The sequence below is a fragment of the Pteropus medius genome, unplaced genomic scaffold, assembly GCF_902729225.1.
Source record: "Pteropus medius unplaced genomic scaffold, Ma_sr-lr_union100, whole genome shotgun sequence".
In the NCBI taxonomy this organism is placed as follows: domain Eukaryota; kingdom Metazoa; phylum Chordata; class Mammalia; order Chiroptera; family Pteropodidae; genus Pteropus; species Pteropus medius.
In genome coordinates, this window is record NW_024345601.1 from 16,855,850 (window position 1) to 16,877,009 (window position 21,160).

The 21,160-nt window shown below is 33.7% G+C and overlaps 1 protein-coding gene across 3 annotated transcripts in view; it reads right to left on the reverse strand.

Moving 5' to 3' along the window:
* Nucleotides 1–13,571: 13,571 nt before the first annotated feature.
* The window catches only part of DARS1 (aspartyl-tRNA synthetase 1), a 43,104-nt gene continuing 35,515 nt past the window's right edge, over nucleotides 13,572–21,160 (reverse strand). For 2 of the 3 annotated variants that reach the window (XM_039874563.1, XM_039874565.1), the window contains 6 exons: nucleotides 20,391–20,537; nucleotides 19,098–19,140; nucleotides 17,703–17,783; nucleotides 16,546–16,657; nucleotides 16,297–16,368; nucleotides 13,572–14,311 (listed from right to left, as the gene is read on the reverse strand). In XM_039874563.1, the coding sequence (XP_039730497.1) occupies nucleotides 14,220–14,311; nucleotides 16,297–16,368; nucleotides 16,546–16,657; nucleotides 17,703–17,783; nucleotides 19,098–19,140; nucleotides 20,391–20,537 (547 nt within the window). In that variant the 3' untranslated portion in view covers nucleotides 13,572–14,219. The remainder of the gene's footprint in view (nucleotides 14,312–16,296; nucleotides 16,369–16,545; nucleotides 16,658–17,702; nucleotides 17,784–19,097; nucleotides 19,141–20,390; nucleotides 20,538–21,160) is intronic. The other variant, XM_039874564.1, reaches the window with a different exon arrangement.

Consider the following 21,160-nt stretch of genomic DNA (forward strand, 5'->3'; position numbering starts at 1 on the left):
TAATATGTGCAATGGGTTTTTAATCTATGGGGTAATCATAGTACCTGCTAATAGGGCTATTGTAAGGATTAAATGAGATAATATTTGTAAAGTGATTTATAATATGCGTAAAATGCCTGGCACATACTAAATATCATACTTATATTCTATTTAACCCTGCTCAGGACTGATTCATTATAACTCTATTTGTCTCTGAAATATTTTATTACCGAAAATTTCAAATATATAAAAAAGTAGAGATGTAATAGGTCATGTACTGTCATGTGTCCATCACCTAGTCTGCTGATGGGAATGGATTATTTGGGCAGTGGAAGCTACATGGTGCCCCTAAAATCTCAGCAGTTCTCAAACTTTGCTTCATTCATTCATTTATTCCATCATGCAACAAATATGAGCACCTACAATAATGAGCACCTACTACCTGTCAGTACCAAGATGGAACTAGTGATACCTCAGTGAACAAAATACACAATAGTCCCTGCCTGTGATGGAGCTTCCATTCTAGAGGGCCTGGCACACTGGATCACACTGAAGACTTTGATATAATTCATTTCTTTTTGATATTGAGCCTCAACCAGCCAAATCGTTTAGATTACAGTTTCGGGTCCGATTATTACCCAGTGTTTCACAGAGATAAAATCCATCTCCTTGGCTTGAAATTGAAAAAGGAAATTTCACACCCCGTTCTTCAAGACATAAAGATATTTGTACTCTTCATGTGCTGTTGTGGCAGGTTGTGCAGGCATCATGGGTTGTCCATATTTATCAGCCCCAGGAGACTCATCCTGGGCATAACAGACTAGTGGGTTGACAGGCAACTCAGCAAAGGACACATTTAAAGCAGTTCAGATGGAACCAAATGAAACATTTCCTTGATCTGAATGCAAGACTACCAAGTTATTCTGAAGTGATTAAAGAAAACAAATACAAAACCAAAAGGCTGATGCTCTTTTTAGCAATTAGGATTGTATGACCGATAGCAACTTTTTAGAAAGCACTCGCTTGCACAGTATGTTCGAGGCAACAAGGACGGCTAGTCTGATTCCTAGCAGTACTTCAGTGAGAATGTTCAGGGTATGATGTGTGTGGGTGTTGTTGCTGTTGTTTTATTTTTAATTAACAGGAACAAAAGGCTATCATGGTTTGTGCTGCTACTGTTCCTTCTGTGTTACAGTTCCTTCAGTGTATACATTCTGTCCTTGGGTCATCAGTGTTGGGGTATCCTGCAGTGGCAGCCATTTTTGTAGATAGGGCTCTTAGAAACTTACAACCTAGTGATGGAGGCAGGATATGAATACAACTACAAATTGCATGAATATGCAAATATACTAAAATGCATAAAGTTATATAAAAGAAATGGAGGATTCTAATTATGGTATTTCCCATAAAATGAGATAATCTATTGGAAGGCAAAATAATCATCGATTTATATTAAATTATAATTTTAACAATTGTAGTTAATATACAGTCACTGAAAAAAAAGCAGAGATACACATAAAACCACCCCAAACTGTATCACATAAATATTATTTAACATTTTAGTGATGTACATCCTTCCATGTGAAACATTCTTGGACAAGCTGTTTTTTAAATAACATGTTATGAACATCTTTTCAGTTGATACATTTCAGCATTATTTTAATGGATATCCAGATTACTATAAAGTCCATCCATGTAGTATAGTTTTATAACTTTGGTTAAATCTTTAGATGACTTTTTGATGAGGAACTAATGAGTCAAAGGACAAAACATTTTAATACCCTTGGAATATGTTGCCAGACTATCCAGAAAAATTGTATACTCTCTAACATTATGGTAGTACCATTTCAATTTTTTTCCTCGCCAATTTTTAGGGAAATTTGAGCCCACATTTAGTTTTTACATGTATTCTGATAATTTCTTAGGGCATCTTTCTAGCTTTCAATATATACAGTTCATTGGATTGCATTGAACCTGGATTTCTGATTTTTTTCATTGTGGCTCTCTTTGTTGCATTTCACACAGAGGGTGCTAACTCAGATTATATCTTGCTCATCATCTTAGTCTTTAGAAATGGACTCTGAGACGGGTTTATGTGCAGGATAGTTATAGGGGAGTGCTCTCAGGACCAATACCTAGTGGAGATAAGGAAAGAATGACTGCGTAGAGGGAGAACTTGAGCTGTGATGTGGTTGCATTGAAGACCTCGGCTATTCCCATGGGGCACTCGGGGGGTCAGATGGTTCCTCTGAGTTGTCTCAAATCAAAAGGAAGGTCTTGACCCCAGCACAAAACCAGTCATTGGATGCAGGCTGCCCTTGGGGAGGAAGTGTAACTTTAGGTGAAGCAGCTTCTTTTGGTCACAGGCAATTCCCAGAAGGAAATATGGCTATGAGCCTTCAACAGCCAACACTCCCAGCAGCTGGTGGGGAATGAGGTCCTGAAGAGGGTATCTGGGTGGCACATCACAGCATCCACCACAGCCCACCCTTGCATCTGTCCATCCACTTGCTTGGTATAATTAACTCACTGCATCTGGGAACAGCACCTCCAGGATCCTAGTTGGTTCTTTCGTGTGGAAACTTACAAGAGGAAGTTTAGTAGGATAAATTATAGCTCTTGCAACTGTAGCTGATCTTGTGGCTACAACTGATATCATCGTGACTCCCTCCTCTTCCACCTTTTGTAGATTCCCCTCACTCTCAGCCAGCACCTTTACTGGTTTAGGTGGGTTACTTGAGGTGCCTGAGTCATTGGTCACCATACCTTTCTTGGTCATGACTAAAACTGGTTATTGGTTGTATGAGAAGAAGCCCTACTGAATTACCTGGTGTCAAACATTTTCCCCAACCCCCATTGTGTAACAGCTGTCCTCCCTCCTCCTGCCAATCAGGTCAATTAAACCTGCCAATATCGTGACTCTTCCTTGCCTCCTGGGTTCTGGCATAAGGAACAAAATGGCAGAGCAGCAGCTGTAGTTTCAAGTTTATGGGGTTCTACTGTGTCTCCTTGTGGAAGTGTTAAGGCTCTGAGAACCAGGACCTCTATATATAGTCTCAAGCTGTGAGGAAGGGAGTAAATAATTTCCCAAGTGGATCACTGGAATAGATGGTGAGCAGGGCCACTTCTTCCACCTCTTGTGTCCTGGACCCTTGTATTCTATCTAACGGGCATCCTGCACCTTACAGTGGTTATTGATTTAAGGTATATACCATGTCCTGGAGGTGGTATCCCTTCCTTGCACAATATCGCCACACTGGTGCCTTGGTTGAGGCTTCAGAAGGCCCCTCTATCATTCTATAAGGCTTGAAGCTTCTGGATGGTGTAGTATGAAATAGTATCAGTTTCAAGAGTTCAGCTGAGTTGAGAAAGAGCTGTGCTGTCAAGAGTTCAAGTAGTTGATTAAAGCAGCAAGCCAAAATGGAAGAGTTAAGCCTTTAATCATTTACTGCAATGGCTAAGCAAGAGGCTAAAACCAGAGAAAGCATTTTCATTTTCCTCCTTAGAATGACAAAAGGTGGATGTAGGGGTCATCTCACTATTGAGAGAGCCTGGAACAAAAGGCTCAAGCATTTTATGGATCCTGAGGTGGAGGGTAAGGTGAGGGGAAAGGGCTAAGAGTGGAAAAGTACTGGGTACTGAGTTGGAGTGGGAAAAAGCATCTTCAAAGTTTCTCCCCCTCAACCTCTCTTCTATAAGGAACTCTCAACAGAGGTACCTGAAGAAGACTTCTGCTCCCGGTCTCAGGTAAAGGACCTGGGAATGAAGGTGCCTGGGCTAGAAATGTAAATACATGAAGCATATGGCCAACCAAAGGGGTCTGAGTCCTTTACTTCGCCTCTCTTCAGAGGTGAACACCAATTGTCTTGTGGGAAGGGCAGCTTTCCTCCATGAGGCCTGCCGGGTAAAGCCTTTGTAATCTATAGCCAGGCATGAAAAATCACACATAGATTTTTAAACTGGAGCTGGAATCCTCAGTTAGTAGGTCCCATGGTATTGTGCCTACTGCTTTGTTATAAAGGGGGACTCTGAGTAGCAGTGTGGGTTTCCATGATGGTGGCTCAAACTTTGTGAGCCCTTGGATTCTTCTACTAGAAGAGGCCTTGCAGGCAGGAAGGGAAGACCCGTACTTGAAGTATGCATTGAGTCAAGTCAAGGTGAACTGCTGCCCTTTCCAGAGTGGAAGGCTCCAATGTAATTAACTTGCTAAAAAGTGAATAGTTGGTTTCCTTACAAGATGGTGCCATACTGGGGCTCCGCATGATTTCTGTCACTGGCAGATAGGCCATTTGGCAGTGAGAGTAATTAGATCAGCCTTGGTGAATGGAAACTCATGCTGGGCTGATAGCCTTTATCTCTGCCACCTGGCCTATTGTGCAGTGGCTGATGACAGATGCTGGCTGATATCAACTGGCCAAGTCATTCTATGCACCAGTGCCCCATCTGTGGTGGATATTCTCTGTTGGGCATTAACATGTTACTAAGAACTTTACATTTCGAGCCTACTCCCGTAGATTCATTCACATGCCTTTTCTATCAGCTTCCTCATTGCCAAATTTCCAATCTTTCTCTTTCCTGGCCTCTGACTAATCAGCCTAGCCATTTACTGATGCACACAAATGTATGTATAGTCTTACTTTGGGCCACTTCTCATCTTATACAAAACAGATAGCCAGAGGCACTGTCCACTGGAAGGATTTCAAGTCTTTCAAGGCCACCTTTGAGGAGTAGTAGTGCAGCAGCGGCCACTTGCCAAGTCACCCAATCATGAACCAACCAAACATGGCCCTTTCCTCCTCTTCCAGTTGGTTTTAAGGGTGTCTCCTTTGTGTCCCCTACCCCCATATGTGACCATAAGATTGAGCTGAGGAGAAGCACCAAAACAACAGTGGTAATGACAAGGGGTCCTGGGAGTCCTGATTGTCTGGATTACTTGGGCCTTTTTCTATTCACGCCCAGTACCTGTTGTACCAACCACTATCTTTTGATGGACAGCTTTTGATCCTTATGAAAAGGCAGATCTGATAGAACCCCAGCACATAATGAGAAAGTCTGGCTGCATGGTCACTTGATGTCCTACAGTCAGGTGCTCTATTTCCATCACAACCCTGTAAGCAAGGCAGGGGCTGTTTATTGAATGGTGTATAATTCTCTGTTGCAAAAGGCATAGCCTTGCTCCAGACGCTAAAGGATCTATGTTGTGATTTTGTTGGGGCCTCCTATAAACTCACATGGTGTTTTTCTCACCACTGATACCATTAGAACCATGGGTTCTTGAACCACAGCCTGGACCTGTATAAGAGCCCACTCCTGTTCTAAGCACCACTCAAACCTGATAGCATTCCACGTAGATAGGTCAGAACAGTATTCTGTGAAATATTCTATTCAATAGTTATTAGTTCCATGTATTCTAGACTTGGAAAGTAAAAATAAACTAGGACATTATTATTATTACACTTTTTGAATATCTTATAAAAATGGGGTAACTATAAAAATTTTATGGAGGAAATTTCTTTTTAATCCACATTCATAAAGCCAGTACAGTGCATTTTACAAGTATTGCTGTAGAAACCATCAGGGTAAAGGTAAGGAATTCCAGTGAACAGATCTTTTAGGATGCTCTTCTATGATAGGTTTCTTTAAAAATACTGAAGGAATGTTTTACTTTCACCTTAAAACAAACCAACCAACCAACCCTTCAGCATTTCAAATGATAAAAGTCACAGGCATTTTCAAAATCCAATTTGTATATATATTTAGCACCCACCATGTCTGCTTTCCTTGTTAAATACTCTAATGACAGCAATAAGAACACAAAAGAATTTTTCAATTAGCATTTTAATGCTGCTCCCAAGTGAAAAATTCAATTAGGTCTGGTTCTGAAGAAAATATTAAATTGAATATGTAGAGGCTATGACTAATAACCAGTCAGAGCAGCAATAAAGCTATTTGTGTGTATGTCAATAGTTTTTCTTCAAATTGGAAATGTTAGCTATCCCAAATTGGATCTAGTGACAGCCCAGATGCAAGAGTCTATTAGGGTATAAAGCATGTTCTGAGTTACTCTATTTAAAAAAGTAGACAACTAATCTCATTTAATTCATGAAATTAATATGAATTGCTCCATGATCAACTCTTCGTTAGAACAGCTTTAAAGAATACTCATACAGAGGTATGTCTAAATGAATATGTTAAAAAGTAGAGTAATTAATTTGGAAACTTGCATAAAGATTTGACTAAATTAGAAAAATAACTATTTTGAAGCTCAGAATAATCCGTCAATATATGTAATCTACTTATTTTTAAAAACAGGAAAAAGGCAAAGGGTTAAAACTAACATTACTATTTATATCCTTTCAGACTCTTTCTAAGTACATAAATATATTTGGATATATACATATAATTTTCCACAAACAGTGTGACATTAGGTAGGGTAGCGTCCTGGTGGGAAACATATGGTACACTCAGGAAAAGTATGTGTGAAGAGAGTTTTGAGAAGATGCCGTAAACGAAGGCTTGGGAAGCTTGGGATGGTGAAGCACCTTAGAGCTAGCAACTACAGAAAGCTATTACCACCTCTAGGCCTGAAGGAGCAAAGAGAGGAGTAGCAACTGGGACCTATGGAGAAGCTGTGGCTGTAGCAAGGGAGCTGTTACCTTCTGCTCAACGGAACCTGTGGCCTTCAGAAGAGAGAAGCCATGGCCAAAATGTGGCCCAGTGGAGAAGGGAAATAAATATCCTGACCTTTCTCTTCTCCTTCCATCTGATCTTCTGTTGGTACTTTCCAATGACCAAATCCAATTAGAAGCCATTGGGAAGGGTCCTGGTTGATGTAGTCCATAGAATTTGGCCTCCCAGGGCACAAAGCAGACTAGAAAAGGGCAGTGAGTGGGAAGGGGAATGGGGCAAACAGATATGTCCAGCTCATATGAAGAGCTTTTGCTGACAATATACATATATGTAGTCCTGATTTTGCATAGTTCTGATAAAATTTTCAGTTACCGTTTTGTTAAATTATAGCAGTCCCTAAAGATATGGTTCAAACTGGTTTATTAACTATGAGTAATTGAATAAAATACAAACTTCACTGCTCGCTCTTTAGTCCACAGGTCACTTTGTAAATAACAGATGTCCATCACGATCAGTAATTAATCATGCCAGTTCTTTCAGTCTGTCAGTGATTGGTCACTGCACATATTATTCAGTTCATACAGACAGCAAAGTGTGTGGTTGTGCTGCTTCCCTGTCTCTCACTGATGAACTCAAGTGACATTTTACAAAAATAGGTGATTGGAAGAGGGAGTTGGCCAACAAAGATAAACGTGTAGCAAAGAAACAAAAAGTGATAACCCCAAGAATAAAATGTGAATCAAACATAAGTGGAGTTATGGAACAAATAGATGACTTTGGGACTATTGACACTACCACTGTTTGAGAAACTCCAGATGCAGAGAAACTTAGTGAGGATGAACTTATTGACAGAGTGGTTGGATGGAAAGAAAGGATGAAGATATCTCAAAGGACAAAAGCAAAAAATTTCACGTTAAAGGAACTCAGACATTTCATGACATTGCAAGTAAAAAAGATAGTGTTGGAAGATTATATGAATTTAGGAAGGAGTATGACAATTTAGCAAGGCATATGAAGATGGTCACCCCATACTGAAAGTTATGTGACAAGAAGCGAAGCACTGTTCAGATTACTCTTGATGAGTTTTTTTTTTTCCACAAAGGAATAAAATACATTCTCAATGTTTCTAATGTTTTAAATTATAATGTACTAAATATTAGTTTTTACTATTTCTTATTTCCCTACATACTTATAATCAACAGTTAAGAGAATTTCTGATGTTTGACAAATTTTAAAAGTCAGAACAATCATAGTTTTCACCTTTAATTATTAACATTGCTTTGCAGTTTTGGTTTGTATGGTCATTTTTAGGGTCTGACACAACTGCAAAGCAAAGACTACTTGTATTTTCAATGATTAACATTCTATAATATGGATAAAGCACTACTTAATGCTCTATTATTGGAAATTTAGGTTCTTTCCAATTTTTTCACTGGTATAAACAATGCTGCGATAAATATCCTTATAATAGCATTTCGTGCGCCTGTATTCTTAGGATAAATTCTAAGAGTGGGGATTTATGGGGTCAAAGACTATGTGCATTCATATTTTGATACATATTGTTAAACTGCCTTCTGGAAAGACTGGCTGAGAGTTTCTACTCCATTAACACTGCCTCAAAGTTCCCAACTCTCCATCCTATGGCAAACAGTTAGCATGTTTATCATCATTACCAGTTTGATATCTCACAGGTGTTTCATCTGGGTTGCCAGGGAAGATGAACATCTTGAAGAGATAAGGTTTTAAAGTTATTTGGAAAAAGAGTTCCCTAAAAAGATTACAGATGTTGAAAGTAGACAGAGCATTTATTTGTTCTAGGGACATGATGCCATCTTTATCCATGAGAAACAGTGGCAGCCAACAGTCCAAATTTCTGGGCAATAATTAGGAGTCTGGCAGCTCATTTTAATTAACCAAGGTGCACAAAATGATTTGAAGAAAGGGTGTACAAAAAAGTGGTACGACTTTGAAAATATTCACTTAAGGGAAAAATTTCTTTTTAAGTCTTAAATATGGTTTCAGCCTAACAAAATTTTACTTTTATAGTAATGCTCTTACTATAAAAGAAGTTAAAAAGAAAAAGCTTGAAATGTAGGAAGTTATGCAGTACAGGAGATGGTCCATGACAAAAGCCTCAATACATATTTGACTCTAGTCCAGGAGAACCCTTTGTTGCTCCATGCAACAGCCAAAGAGAGGACTTCCTGTGGAAACTGTTGCTTTTAGCCACTGCAAATGTCAACTGGGCAACAGCTTAGTTTAAAAACTACTGTGCTAGGAGATAGCATCTAGTCATTGTTTAAGTATTTTCTTCTTTCATATTATAATTAAAATGGTCCAATGAGTTTACATGTGATAACCCCTTCTATGTGAACGCATGTCAAGAATGGATAAAAATAAGACAGAGGCAAAATACTTTATAAGAGCGTATGATAAAGAATTTATCAAAAGGCATAAATGATGGCGTAACTGCCACCAATATATGAATATAAATAAGCATCAATAAAAATTAATAATTAGAAATTTTAGAAATAAAAATATAGTCATTGAAATGAGAAAGAATAGTTAGAGGCCCAAATTTAGCTAATTAGAGTTTTAAAAAAAATGGAGAAAATAGTAAAGAAGCAATATTTGAAGAGATACTTGCAGAGAATTTTCCACAATTAAAAACAAATGCGGGTCCTAGACAAAAAGCAAACTGAATAGTGAGCAAGATGAATAACTGCTGAACAGATCACAAAGAAATGGTAGAATATCAAAGATAAACAGGCAACTTAAAAGCTATCAAGAAAAGAGGCCAGGTTATCTACAAAGGAAAAACAACTATATTGACAGCACACTGCTCATAAGCAACAAGATAATTTAATGTTATAATATTTCAAAGTGCTAAGGGAAAATAATTCCTAACCTAGAATTTTGTCCTGAGCTAAACTATCATTCAAGAGTGCAGGGCAGTTTATAAAATAGACTCTAACTTAAAGAAATATGAAAGGAGGCACTTTACTAAGAAAAGTGAACCCAGATGAAATATATGGATACAAGAAACAATGGTGAACACAAAACTTGATAAAAATAAGTCAGTATTTATTTATCTACTGACAATAAAAAAGAAAACTGAAACTTAGGAAACTAGGTGAAAAAACCTTTAAGAAACCCGAAGGAAGGAAAATAATATAAGAACAGAAATTTATGAACTAAAAAATAGAAAGGATCAATAGGATCAAAAGCTAAAGACATTAACTTAAGAGATTTAAAAAAGGATAAATGTCTAATAAAACAATAATTTTAAAGTCATGGAAAAGGCACAAAAAGAGGTTAAAGAGGTTAAAAGAGGTTAAATTTTTTTTTTAAATCATGAGAATACTATGAACATTATCCCATTAGATATAAAACTTTCTCTGTCTCTAACAGTTTCAAAAAACAGGCTAATATGCCATAGATTTCCAAACTGGAAGAGAACAATACATAGATATAAAATCCTTAAATATAAAATTAGCATCTATAAGTGAACTATAAAAGAATGTATATTATAATCTCTAGATCAATCACTAAAAAAATACAAAGAAGTTTAGTTAAAATGCCAATAGGAAAACTAAAATGACATTCTAAAAAAATATTTAAAGTCATTTAAAAAAGACAGGAAAGGAAAAATGAGGAACAAAAAACAGGAGGCAAATAGGAAACAATAAAATGGTACGTACAAATCTAATCATATAAATAACTGAATTAAATCTTTTGGGATAAACTCTCCAATTTTAATGTAGAGATTGTCAGAATGGATAAATAAGACCCAAGTAGATGCTATCTATAAATAAAACCCACTGAATAGAGACACCCAAGTGAGATAAAGGTAAATGACGGTAAAAGATATAACATGCAAACAATAAGAAGATGGGAATGGCTATGTTAAGAAAAAACAGATTTCAAGAAACCATTATCAGAGTTACAAAGGGGCACTTCATCAGATATAAGGGCCAAGTCATCAGAAAGACATAACAATCATAACAGTGTATATGCCTAATAAAGTTTCAAAATGCATGAATCGAAATTTACAGAATTAAAGGGAGAAACAGACAATTCCAAAATCAACTGATTTTAGCAGTTGATAGAACTAGACAAAAAACAAAAACAAAAAAACACACAACCCCCACCCCAAATTGGCAAAGACACAGAAATTCTGAACAACACTATCACCACTATTTACAGCACTATACTCAGCAAGGACAATATTTGTTCTTTCCAACAGCATATGGTTAGATTTACAAAGATGTGATGAAGTAGTACATGGAACACTGAAAATTACAACATATTGCAAAGGGAAATTAAGGAGGACCTAAAAACAATGAGAAGATATTTCATATTCATGGGTTGGAAGAATCAATATTGTTAAGATGGTAATTCACATCCAAATTAAAATCTTAGGATTTTTTGAAGAAATTGACAAAATGATATAAAATTTTAAATGAAAAGGCACACGATTTAGGATTAGTTAAAATAATCTGGGGTGGGGGGCGGAAGAATGTTTGGAGGACTTAATTTCAAGATTTACTTAAAACTGCAAAAATCAAGACATTGTGGTATTGGTGCAAGAACATATAGATCAATGGAAAACAGTTTAGAAAGAGACCCATACTTACTGGTCAGCTCTTTTCCACAAAGGTGCCAAGGTAATTCAACAGGGGAAGGACAGTCTTTTCAGCAGATGGTGCTAGATCAACGAAACAGCTATATAGGGGGTGAGGTGGGGAGAAGGACCTCGACCCTTACAAATACCATATATAACATTAACTTGAAATGGATCATAGATCTAAAAGAGCTCAAATTACTAAAAACATAAAATATAAAATACTTGTGACATTGGGTTAGGCAGAGATTTCTGAAATAGATCACAAAAAGCAACTCTAAAAAAAAAACAACTATAAAATTAAAAACTTTTGCTCTTTATAAAGAAAAAGCAAGCCACAGATTGAAACTAGTTGCTAAACATAAATCTGACAAAAGGCTCATACTCAGAATAAAGAGCTCTTGTAATTCAAGTAGAAGATAATTAACCCAATAAAAGAAATGAGTAAAAGATAAGACACCTCACCAAAGAGGATATACAAATGGCCCAAAACACATGAAAAGATGCTCAACACCCATTAATCAATAGGGAAGTGCAAATTAAAGCCACAATGAGATACTATGAAACAATCACTAGAACAGCTAAAATTAAAAAGACACATTTCTAAGGTTAGTGATGATGTGGAGAACTTAAACTTATTCACTGCTGGTGGAAATGTGCAATGGTATAGCTACTATGGAAAACAGTATGGCACAATCTTATAAACATACACTTCTCATACAACCTAGGAGTTTCACTACCAAATACCAATTACAAACTATTAGAACTATAAAAAGGCAACACATAAAAACTGGCAACTGATAGTGTTCTTATGCCTTACTGACAATTTAAAAATGTAGTTAAAAAAAAATCCCAAGCTTTCAGCTTTAAGAGCTCTATCCTTACACCCATCTGAACTTGTATCTTGATATGAATACATGTTATGAATATATCAGTTTTCATTTGTTTTTAGGCATTTACATAAAAAGATCCATAGTGCATCATTATAGAAAAAAATTGTAAGGTATTATAGCATAAACTACAAATTAAAAAATGATTTTGAAAGATATTAGGAATACCAATATATTTCACAATTAAAGAATAAAATGCCAAAAAATTAAGGGCATTCATTGAATGACTAAAATGCTCATTCATTCAATAAAGAGGAAGAGAGGAAAGAGTTGAAAGAGGAAAACTCCAAGTTTTTCCAAATTATTTTAAAAATTCAAGGTAATTCCACTTAAAATCCCATAATATACATATCAAATTAATCTACAAAAATGTTCATAGAAACAAACATTTAGTTAAAATATAAAAAACATGAAAAAGAATTTAAAAACACTGAATTCATATAGTAGTTACTACTAGGATATGAAAGAATAGAATTGGGGTAGGTACATAGGAAACCTTAAGTGTATCTACAATTACTTTCTAAAAAAAAGAAAATATTAGAAGCAAATATGAAAATGTTAAGATTTGATAAAGCTGGGTATCAAGAAAAGGGGTATCCTATTTATTATCCATAATTACCTGGTTGGCATGTTTGAAATATTTCATAATAAAAATAATTAAATTAAAAAGATATCATTCCAAGACTTTACAAACTATTTATTTTGGAAGAAGCTATAATTCTGTAAATTTGTTAAGAATCTAGGGCCATTTTATTATACTATTTTAGGGCCTGAGAATTACACAATACAGAAAAAGATAGTCCATTTTATTCTTATAGGGCTTAAACTTATTAAACACTGTTGTCAAGAGGCTTTGATATGAAAGATATAAAAATTAAGTCTATTTTCAAAGAGCTCAATCTAGATGATGAAATAATTAACTTTCAAAAATAATGGGCAGGTATTTATGGTTCGGGGTAATAAAGTCCGACATTTCTGTATTATTTTTTCTTTTCCAACAGGAAAATACATGCATTACATTGTTTTGTTCCTGCCCATTAAGTACAGTTCACCATAAAATTAACATTAGCATCAACATATTTAATAATCTAGAAGGAAAGTGTTTCTAATTGTAATTCTTACAAAGAAATTTGGGTAGGGAAAATGGGAGTGCTTTTTAGTGACATTCACTAAATGCTAGTACTAGTTAAAAATGAAACAAAAAATTCTGCAGTTTTTTTATGTGAAATAAACTCTGAAACAACCCAAGCTTTCACCTTTAAGAGCTCTATTCTTACACCCATGTGAACTTATATCTTGATATGAATACGTTATGAATATATCCGTTTTCATTTGTTTTTAGGCATTTACATAAACCAGTTATACATTTTTTCTTTTCTCAAATTATAAATGCCAAGAACCAGTTATAAAATCAAGACTGCCATAAAATTACACAAACCCCATCATAATTACCTTTAAAATTTTATTGAATTTCAAGTTTAGACTTTACAATGTAATACAATATTATATTGCATATTTTCTAACCAGTATTTTCACCTGCATTACATGATTTCTGGATACGACTTTTAAGAACTGATACTGTCTACCTAATTTTCCATCATATGCCACTTATACATTCATTAAAATATCACATACCTCCCTAAAACTTTTTTTTTTGAATTTTTATAAGAGTTTATTTGAATCAAACTGATGACATATACTGAGGAGCTCAAATGCTCCCCAATTTTTATCTCGATGTCAGAATTAAAAAATATAAGTTCAAATATTGAAAATTTAAGACATTAATATTGCAGCCACTGTAATATAGAAAATAAAAAATTTACAATTCTGTTTAAAATTGTTAACATTAATTGTAGTAATACAGTATGAATTTTTAACATAACCATATGAACTTTTCATTAAAACATTCAACCTTTCCTACTGAAGCATGTCCAAAGTTAGAAAAATGTTCTGTTTTAAAGTAACTTATACTGAATGAATCCAAAATTAACTGTGGCACTTTAGATAAGACATGTATTCTACTGCATATTTTAAGTACCTAAGGTACAGGCTGATCAATAGTAGGTTACTGGAAAAAATGTAAAGCATGGCTTTCTTTAAGGAGTGAGTCGCTTGGGATCACGGGGGAACATTGAAGTCTGACGAATATTGTGTAGTCCCAAAAACAGCATAGTCACTCGTTCCAACCCTAGGGAGAACAAAATAAATATTGATTCCTTTTCTGAAAACTTCCCAGGGTCTTATTTATTGAAAACTACCAACATAATACCACTCATCAACAAAATACTTTCTTTGTTAGAAGGAAAATGACTTCTATTATTTTGAGTTTATTTACAATTTTGGGTCTGATTCAGAAATAGAGATAATGCTGTATGTGGGAAGGACGAAAATGAGATATCCTTAAGTAGTATGGTTTCTGTGAAATGTGAACTACAACAGTTGATGTAAATGTCTAAAATTTATGATTTAAACAAACAAAAAAAATCCCATTTTATAAGCCTGTATATTTTCAAATGAGACCAGATTCCAATGAGTAGTCCAGGTCATCAGTATAAGATGAAAGCCATAAAAACTCATTCAAGGAAGTTTATTAACGGAAGTACCAGAAATTGATTGTAATTCAATAGACATGTAACATGGTGGTTCCTAGTATAAATGACTCTAGATTACATTACTACACTAAATGCTTTGAGTGTAGAAGAGGCTGATTTTGACAAGTAACTTAAATACCATATTACTAACAAGAATTAAGACCAAGTACCACCTAATAAATAGAAAACTAGTAAAGGAAACTTTTTATGTGCAATTTGGTTCATCTATCACAGAAGCCGTGGAAGACTAATAGACCACACAGAGAAGGAAAGGTCAGAGAATATTTTTACATAGCAACAACTTTTGATTTTAAAAGAATATATTTAACTCTAAAATAGAAAATATAAATAAGAGAACTAACATTTTTATTTGTATTTCTTACCAAAAAACATCTGCAGATGTACATTTGAACCTTGTATCATAGTAATCAAACACTAATCTAAAAAAACCACTATGTTCTACCTTCCTTTCAAATGTTAATTATCAAAAACAGGTGGTATTTTAATAACTATTCAAGTGTCTTCACGATATTAAAATTATATGGTCAATCAGTCACAAAAGTTTGTAATATTATATACAATGCACATTACTGAAAACTCTAAGAGAAAATAGTCATAAATTTCCTATTAAAACTTATTAAATTATTTATTCATTTTAGCTTTGTTTGTAACAATAAAAGGCTGGTAACAACCTATATGTCCATCAATAGGAAGCTGGTTAACAAGATTATGGTATATCCTATCAATTGATTCTAGTAGTGATAAAAAAAGAAAAAGCTCTTTAGGTATTGATAAAGTTACAAAATAGAGTAAGTGAAAATTGCAAGTACTGAATGGTTTATACAGTATGCTACAATTTGCACAAAAAATATATTTTAAAAAGTATGTATATTTTTGCATATGAAAAATTATCTTTGCATAGGGAAGTGAATGCACACTCTTCTATACCCTTTTAATTTGAAAAATTTCAAAGTATATTACCTATTACCTACAAACTCCCTCACACAAATAACAAAGATTCAACAAAACTATAAATTCAGAATTCTTTTAAAGTGTCTTCGATATGGACATCCAAAAGTTGAATTAAACACTCATTTTAAAATACTAAGCAGTATCTTACATATATACTCTAGAGGTGGTCCTAACAAAGTCAATGACATATTACATTTCAATAAAAACATTTAGCAGTGATTTGAGCTAATTTGAGGGAGAACTTTAATTTGGCTAATCTGATACAGAAAGATTACAGAAAGAAAAAAGGACATTCAATTTATAAGACATTTTGCTTTTAAACTCTTAAAAAAAAATGGCTAGAATTTTATTACAATCTTTTAGAACATACAAGTTAGTTGTTCATTTTGTTCCTTGGAAATCTAATTTTAATTTAGTCATAACGCACTTTAAAAATTCTTATAATTCAAATTTGTATTACACTTTAGCACATATGGACTTATTTGTATGCATTAACAATATTTACTTTTTGTGTCTAATGCTAAAGAAATTTAGTTAGAACTGGATGAACACTGTGCCAAATAAAATCTAGGGTGTAAATATTATTGTCATAATATTAAAGGAATATTACCAATGCCTCCACCAGCATGAGGAGGGGCTCCGAAGCGGAAGGAATCGATGTACGCCTTAATTTTCTCCAAATCTACAAAAAAGGGAAACAAACATAATTTATCATCTTATTTAGCTTAATAAAATACAAAAGCAATTATTGTTCAATGAAGATTAAAACAAATGACTGTGTTTTTGAGAAGTCTTTAAAAGGTTTAAAATGTGTTGTTTTCAGAATATATATACTCTCCCAAATATATTTGTTGTTTACCAATTCCATGATGTAAGGCTCTCTCTGTTAGCAGCTGAGGATCATGTACTCTTTGAGCTCCTGACAGTATTTCTTCTCCTCTCATGAACATATCATAAGAGTTGGACTGTTTCTGCCCGAAAAAACAAACAAAAACACCACTTTTCAAGTGGCTATCATCCTATTTCCATTACACATATGTGGGAAAAAAATCTGTTACATGAAGAACAAATTCATTTTTTTCCTACAATTAATGGTGTAACCTGCTTCAATGAACCCAATTTCTCTAAAACAGGATTAAACTACTGAGGGCTAAATAATAACTTCTTCCTTGCTTCTATCAGATTTTATGCTCCTCCTCTACCACACCTTCTAATAACAAATCGGAGCACCATATCTAACTTCTAAGAATTAGTGCTGATTCTTATTTTGCTTTATCAACTGAAATGTTATTAAGTGTGATATGCTTTTTGGGTCACTTTTGGAACTTCAAATTACCAATTAAATTTTTTTTATTAAAAAAAAAAAAGCAAATTAAACATCAATTTACCATAGCTTAACCTATTCCCTATCAGGTTGTAACTTACTTTCCCTGTCTTTGAATAAACCAGAGGTTCTCATAGTGTGAGTCCTGAATCAGTGGTATCAGTATTACCCGAACTTTTACACATTAGCAAGCCCTACCCGAAACCAATTGTAAAGTCCGGTGATGGGGCCCAGAAATCTGTGTTTTGAAAAGTCCTCCAAGGGATTCTGATATACACTAAAGTTTAAGAACCACTGCAATGGGAAAATAGTAAAAGGCCACAAGACATTATTCAGATTAGTTCCCAGGACAGAATGTAAATTCTTAGTTCAAGGTCAATAATAAGATAATTTGCTAATGTCTCTAAATCTACTAATACTATTTATCATTTATATGGTGTTTCTTCCTTGTAAATCTTCAAAAAATAACACATGAAAATGATTTCTAATATAGGTTTTTGGGACTAATTTGCTAGAATATTCAGATTTCATTTTGACCTGAATTGATAGAAACTAGTAGTAATACATGTAACATTGTGACCATTAAAACTGCAAATTACTAATGAAAATCATTATTCTTGTACAATTTGACATAGTGACAATAAAGTTTTCCTTCTTCCCCAAAACAGGTTATTTAAAATCAAGTTACTTACAGGATTTCTTGGGTCAGGCATGGTATAGAAAGGTCTTACAGCCAATGGATATTTATCAAGAATATAAAAATCTGTATCATACTATGAAAAGGATAAATATGATTAAAATCGTTTTTTAAAAAGTTTAATAAAAGTAAAAAGAAGGCTAACATTTTGGTAATCAACTGTCTTTTTTTATACACATTTTGTGCTTCAAGATTACTGTAATAATACTTTATAAAACAAGTATTTTGCTTCTTTCAAGTAATGTCTTTAGCCTATAGTATTTTGCCATGATGTTATGAATTCTTCCAATTCTTAATTTTTAGGACTATTCAATTGTAGTCCAAATGTTTATTTTTCTTTGAAATATGTAATCTCTCCAATTTGTCCCCCACTGAAAATTATGCTGCTTGCAAACTTTTCATTTTTTCCTTTACCATTCTAGCTCATTTAGTCCTTCAGATACATTTTATAGCTTTTTATGTTAAATTATCCCAAATATCTTAGTGTTTTATAAAAAGTGGCAAAAAAAAAAAAGAGAAATCTATAAATTATTTTGGGAAAACTGACACTTTTATAATATTCATCTTCAAAAAACCTTATCTTTCCAATAATTAAATTTTAGTTTAGATATCTAAAGGAAATTTGGTAGTTTTCTTCATATGAAAACTACTATTGAAATAAATAATATTACCATGAAATTACCACATTTTTGTTAGAAAGGATATTATGTTACCTAGCTATAATAAAAAAGAAACCAATCACATTTTAACTGTTTTGATGTTAAACATTTTTACTAAAACTGGATTGTAGAAGGATCGTAAACTTAAATTGGCTCTGCTAAAACAGCATTTTAAAGATATAAACTCAACATAGCGCAGTTTCAGAAATATGATAGTTCCCCAGTCAGTTTAACAGTTGAGAGTGCAACCAGCAGGAGGAGCTCAAGGACTGTTTTCATTTTATCACACAATTCTCTTAATTTCTTTAAAGAACACATTAAGTTTAGCTTTTATCGTCTTTGGAGTTTTAGAAAATGAGATGATTGAAAGTAGCTTTCACACAGAGGCAGTAAAGGTACTCAGAGAAGACCATTTCTAAATAATATCTAATCATCTTGAGGTCCTTTCTAATTAATCTGATAATCTGGCATAGATATCACTTTTAGAGATATCTCAGTACAACTTAGCACAAAAATTGAATATTGAGCTAATCAAACCATTTGGGCAAAGCCCGTCTAAATATTTTTTATTTCTCCAAGATTTTTTTTTTAAAAAATATTATTCCTCTAGGTTTTTATTTATTCTGGAATCATTCTATTCTAGAAAAATTAGTCACCTCTGCAACTTAATGTTAATACCAGGATCCATTTCAGATTTAGAAAAAGAAATACTGCATGTTCAAACATCCTACCTTTTCCTTTACCAAACGACCCAACAGTTTCTCATTTGGTGTACTGAAAAACAAAAAACATGAAATCAGGTGTTTGAAGATCAAACAGCAACTTAAAAAAGTTAATAAGTTAATAAGGCACCTCTTCTATTTGAAGTTCTCAAGGGATAAAAAAAATTCAGCCAAAATACATTGTTGTTTATTCTGCTTCATTTTAAAAAGGCAAATACTACTGAAAACAACTTATAAATACATGCACCTGAAACAGTGACAAAACATTTATTAGATGCTGCTCAATAATATTTAAATAAAAGCATAAACAGAATTTAGCAATTCATCGATTCAGAAATAACATGGATGTTTTGAAACAATTTCCTATAGTAAAAGTTCACTATACTAACACAGGCTATTCTTGCCATTAAATGGTTCCACTTCAAATCCATTACTCTTTATCACAGGTTTATAAAACACAAATCAGTATTTCCAAGTCTTTAAAATATAGTGTATAAACCAGTTAAATCTCTAAAGTCAAGAGGTTACTACTTTATATCTATTTAAGAACAATTTCTAAAAACTTAAGAAAATATCACCCAACTTCATTATAAAATGTTTGGTTTGCCTTAAGATGTCATCTAGCTATTTAGGGGATGCTTAAAACCATACATATAGGTATATTTGTTAAACAAACAAAAATAAAGAGTTTTAAATAAAATGTTAAAAAAACCTAAAAAAATGACAATCATATTATCTCTTTCCCTCTTACATATATATAAATTGTTGTGATGTCTTAAATACTTTACAATCTCTTGAATAAAATATTAGATGGTTATTTCATATTTATATTAAACTACATAATTTGCTTCAAAATTATAAGTTGTATGATCTGAATTTATATCACCTAAATAACAACGATTTTTGTAACTTTTGGAAAGCTTAACATTTTTATGCTTAATCCTGTATGGGGATGGATTTAGACTGCTGTTTACTTTCTCTACCACTGATTGAGAGAGGTAATATATTAGATGATAAAATCACAGGCAAAAGTCCTTATATTCTTAAAGCATTACAAATATGGTAGGAGGAAACAAACATTAGCGTTTATAAATAAAACTAATGAAGCTCAGGCAAACCACATTAAATCATAACATTTTATTTCAGATCGCACATTAAATAAAACAGCATCATACCATATACAAAAAAATTAATAAAACTAAAGTTTATCAGCTGGGTGAAAAAAATAATCACTCATGAATATATTTCTTCTTTCATATCCTAAACCTAATTACTCAAGTTTTAAAAATCACAAAGACAAACCTCAGATCTTCTTCATCTCCCATTTCAATTCCAGCTTCTCTAAGCATAGCCAATGCTTCACAATACTCTAGTCTTAAAGTTGGCTCCAAAAATTTGAATGGTTCACAGGGGAATTGTTTATTTACCGTCTGAATTTCAGTTTGAAACCTATTTGAATAATAATTTAGTTAATAAAAATGTGTGAGATATATGTTTTCTCCACAAGAGGTCACTGTGGCAAAACATAAAAATGATTAAAAAAATTTTACTATTACTGGCAAAATAAGGAGCACGTAGAGCTTTTACTCTTCCACTCACTTGACACTACACATTTTTTCCTTTTAACAAAGAAACAACATTTTTAACATTTCACAGTAGTCACTATGTGTGCGAAGATGAAGAAAGGGTAACCTGGGAGTTTCAGGGGTGGAAGCTCCATAGCCAGCTAAGTTCCTTCCCAGGTGAACTACTCAGCCTCACAGAGCCTCCTAGCTGTCCAGATATCTTCCTAAGTGGCCAGCTGACAGGGACCCAAGAGCCTACTGTATATACTATTAGTTTTGTGTTCCACTGATAACAATTTGAAATTCAGAGTAACTCAAAAGGAAATGCTTTTAGAGCAAAGTTTGCTGTGTAAAATTCAGCCTCAGTGCATATTTGTCTCAGGGACTTTAGGCTTGTCAGTAGTAGCACCAACAACGAAGAAAAAATATCTGGTAGGTATTGAGTACCTACCAGATACTTTGTCACATAAAATCATCTTTGAATCAGTGTATCTACCAAGAAAAAGT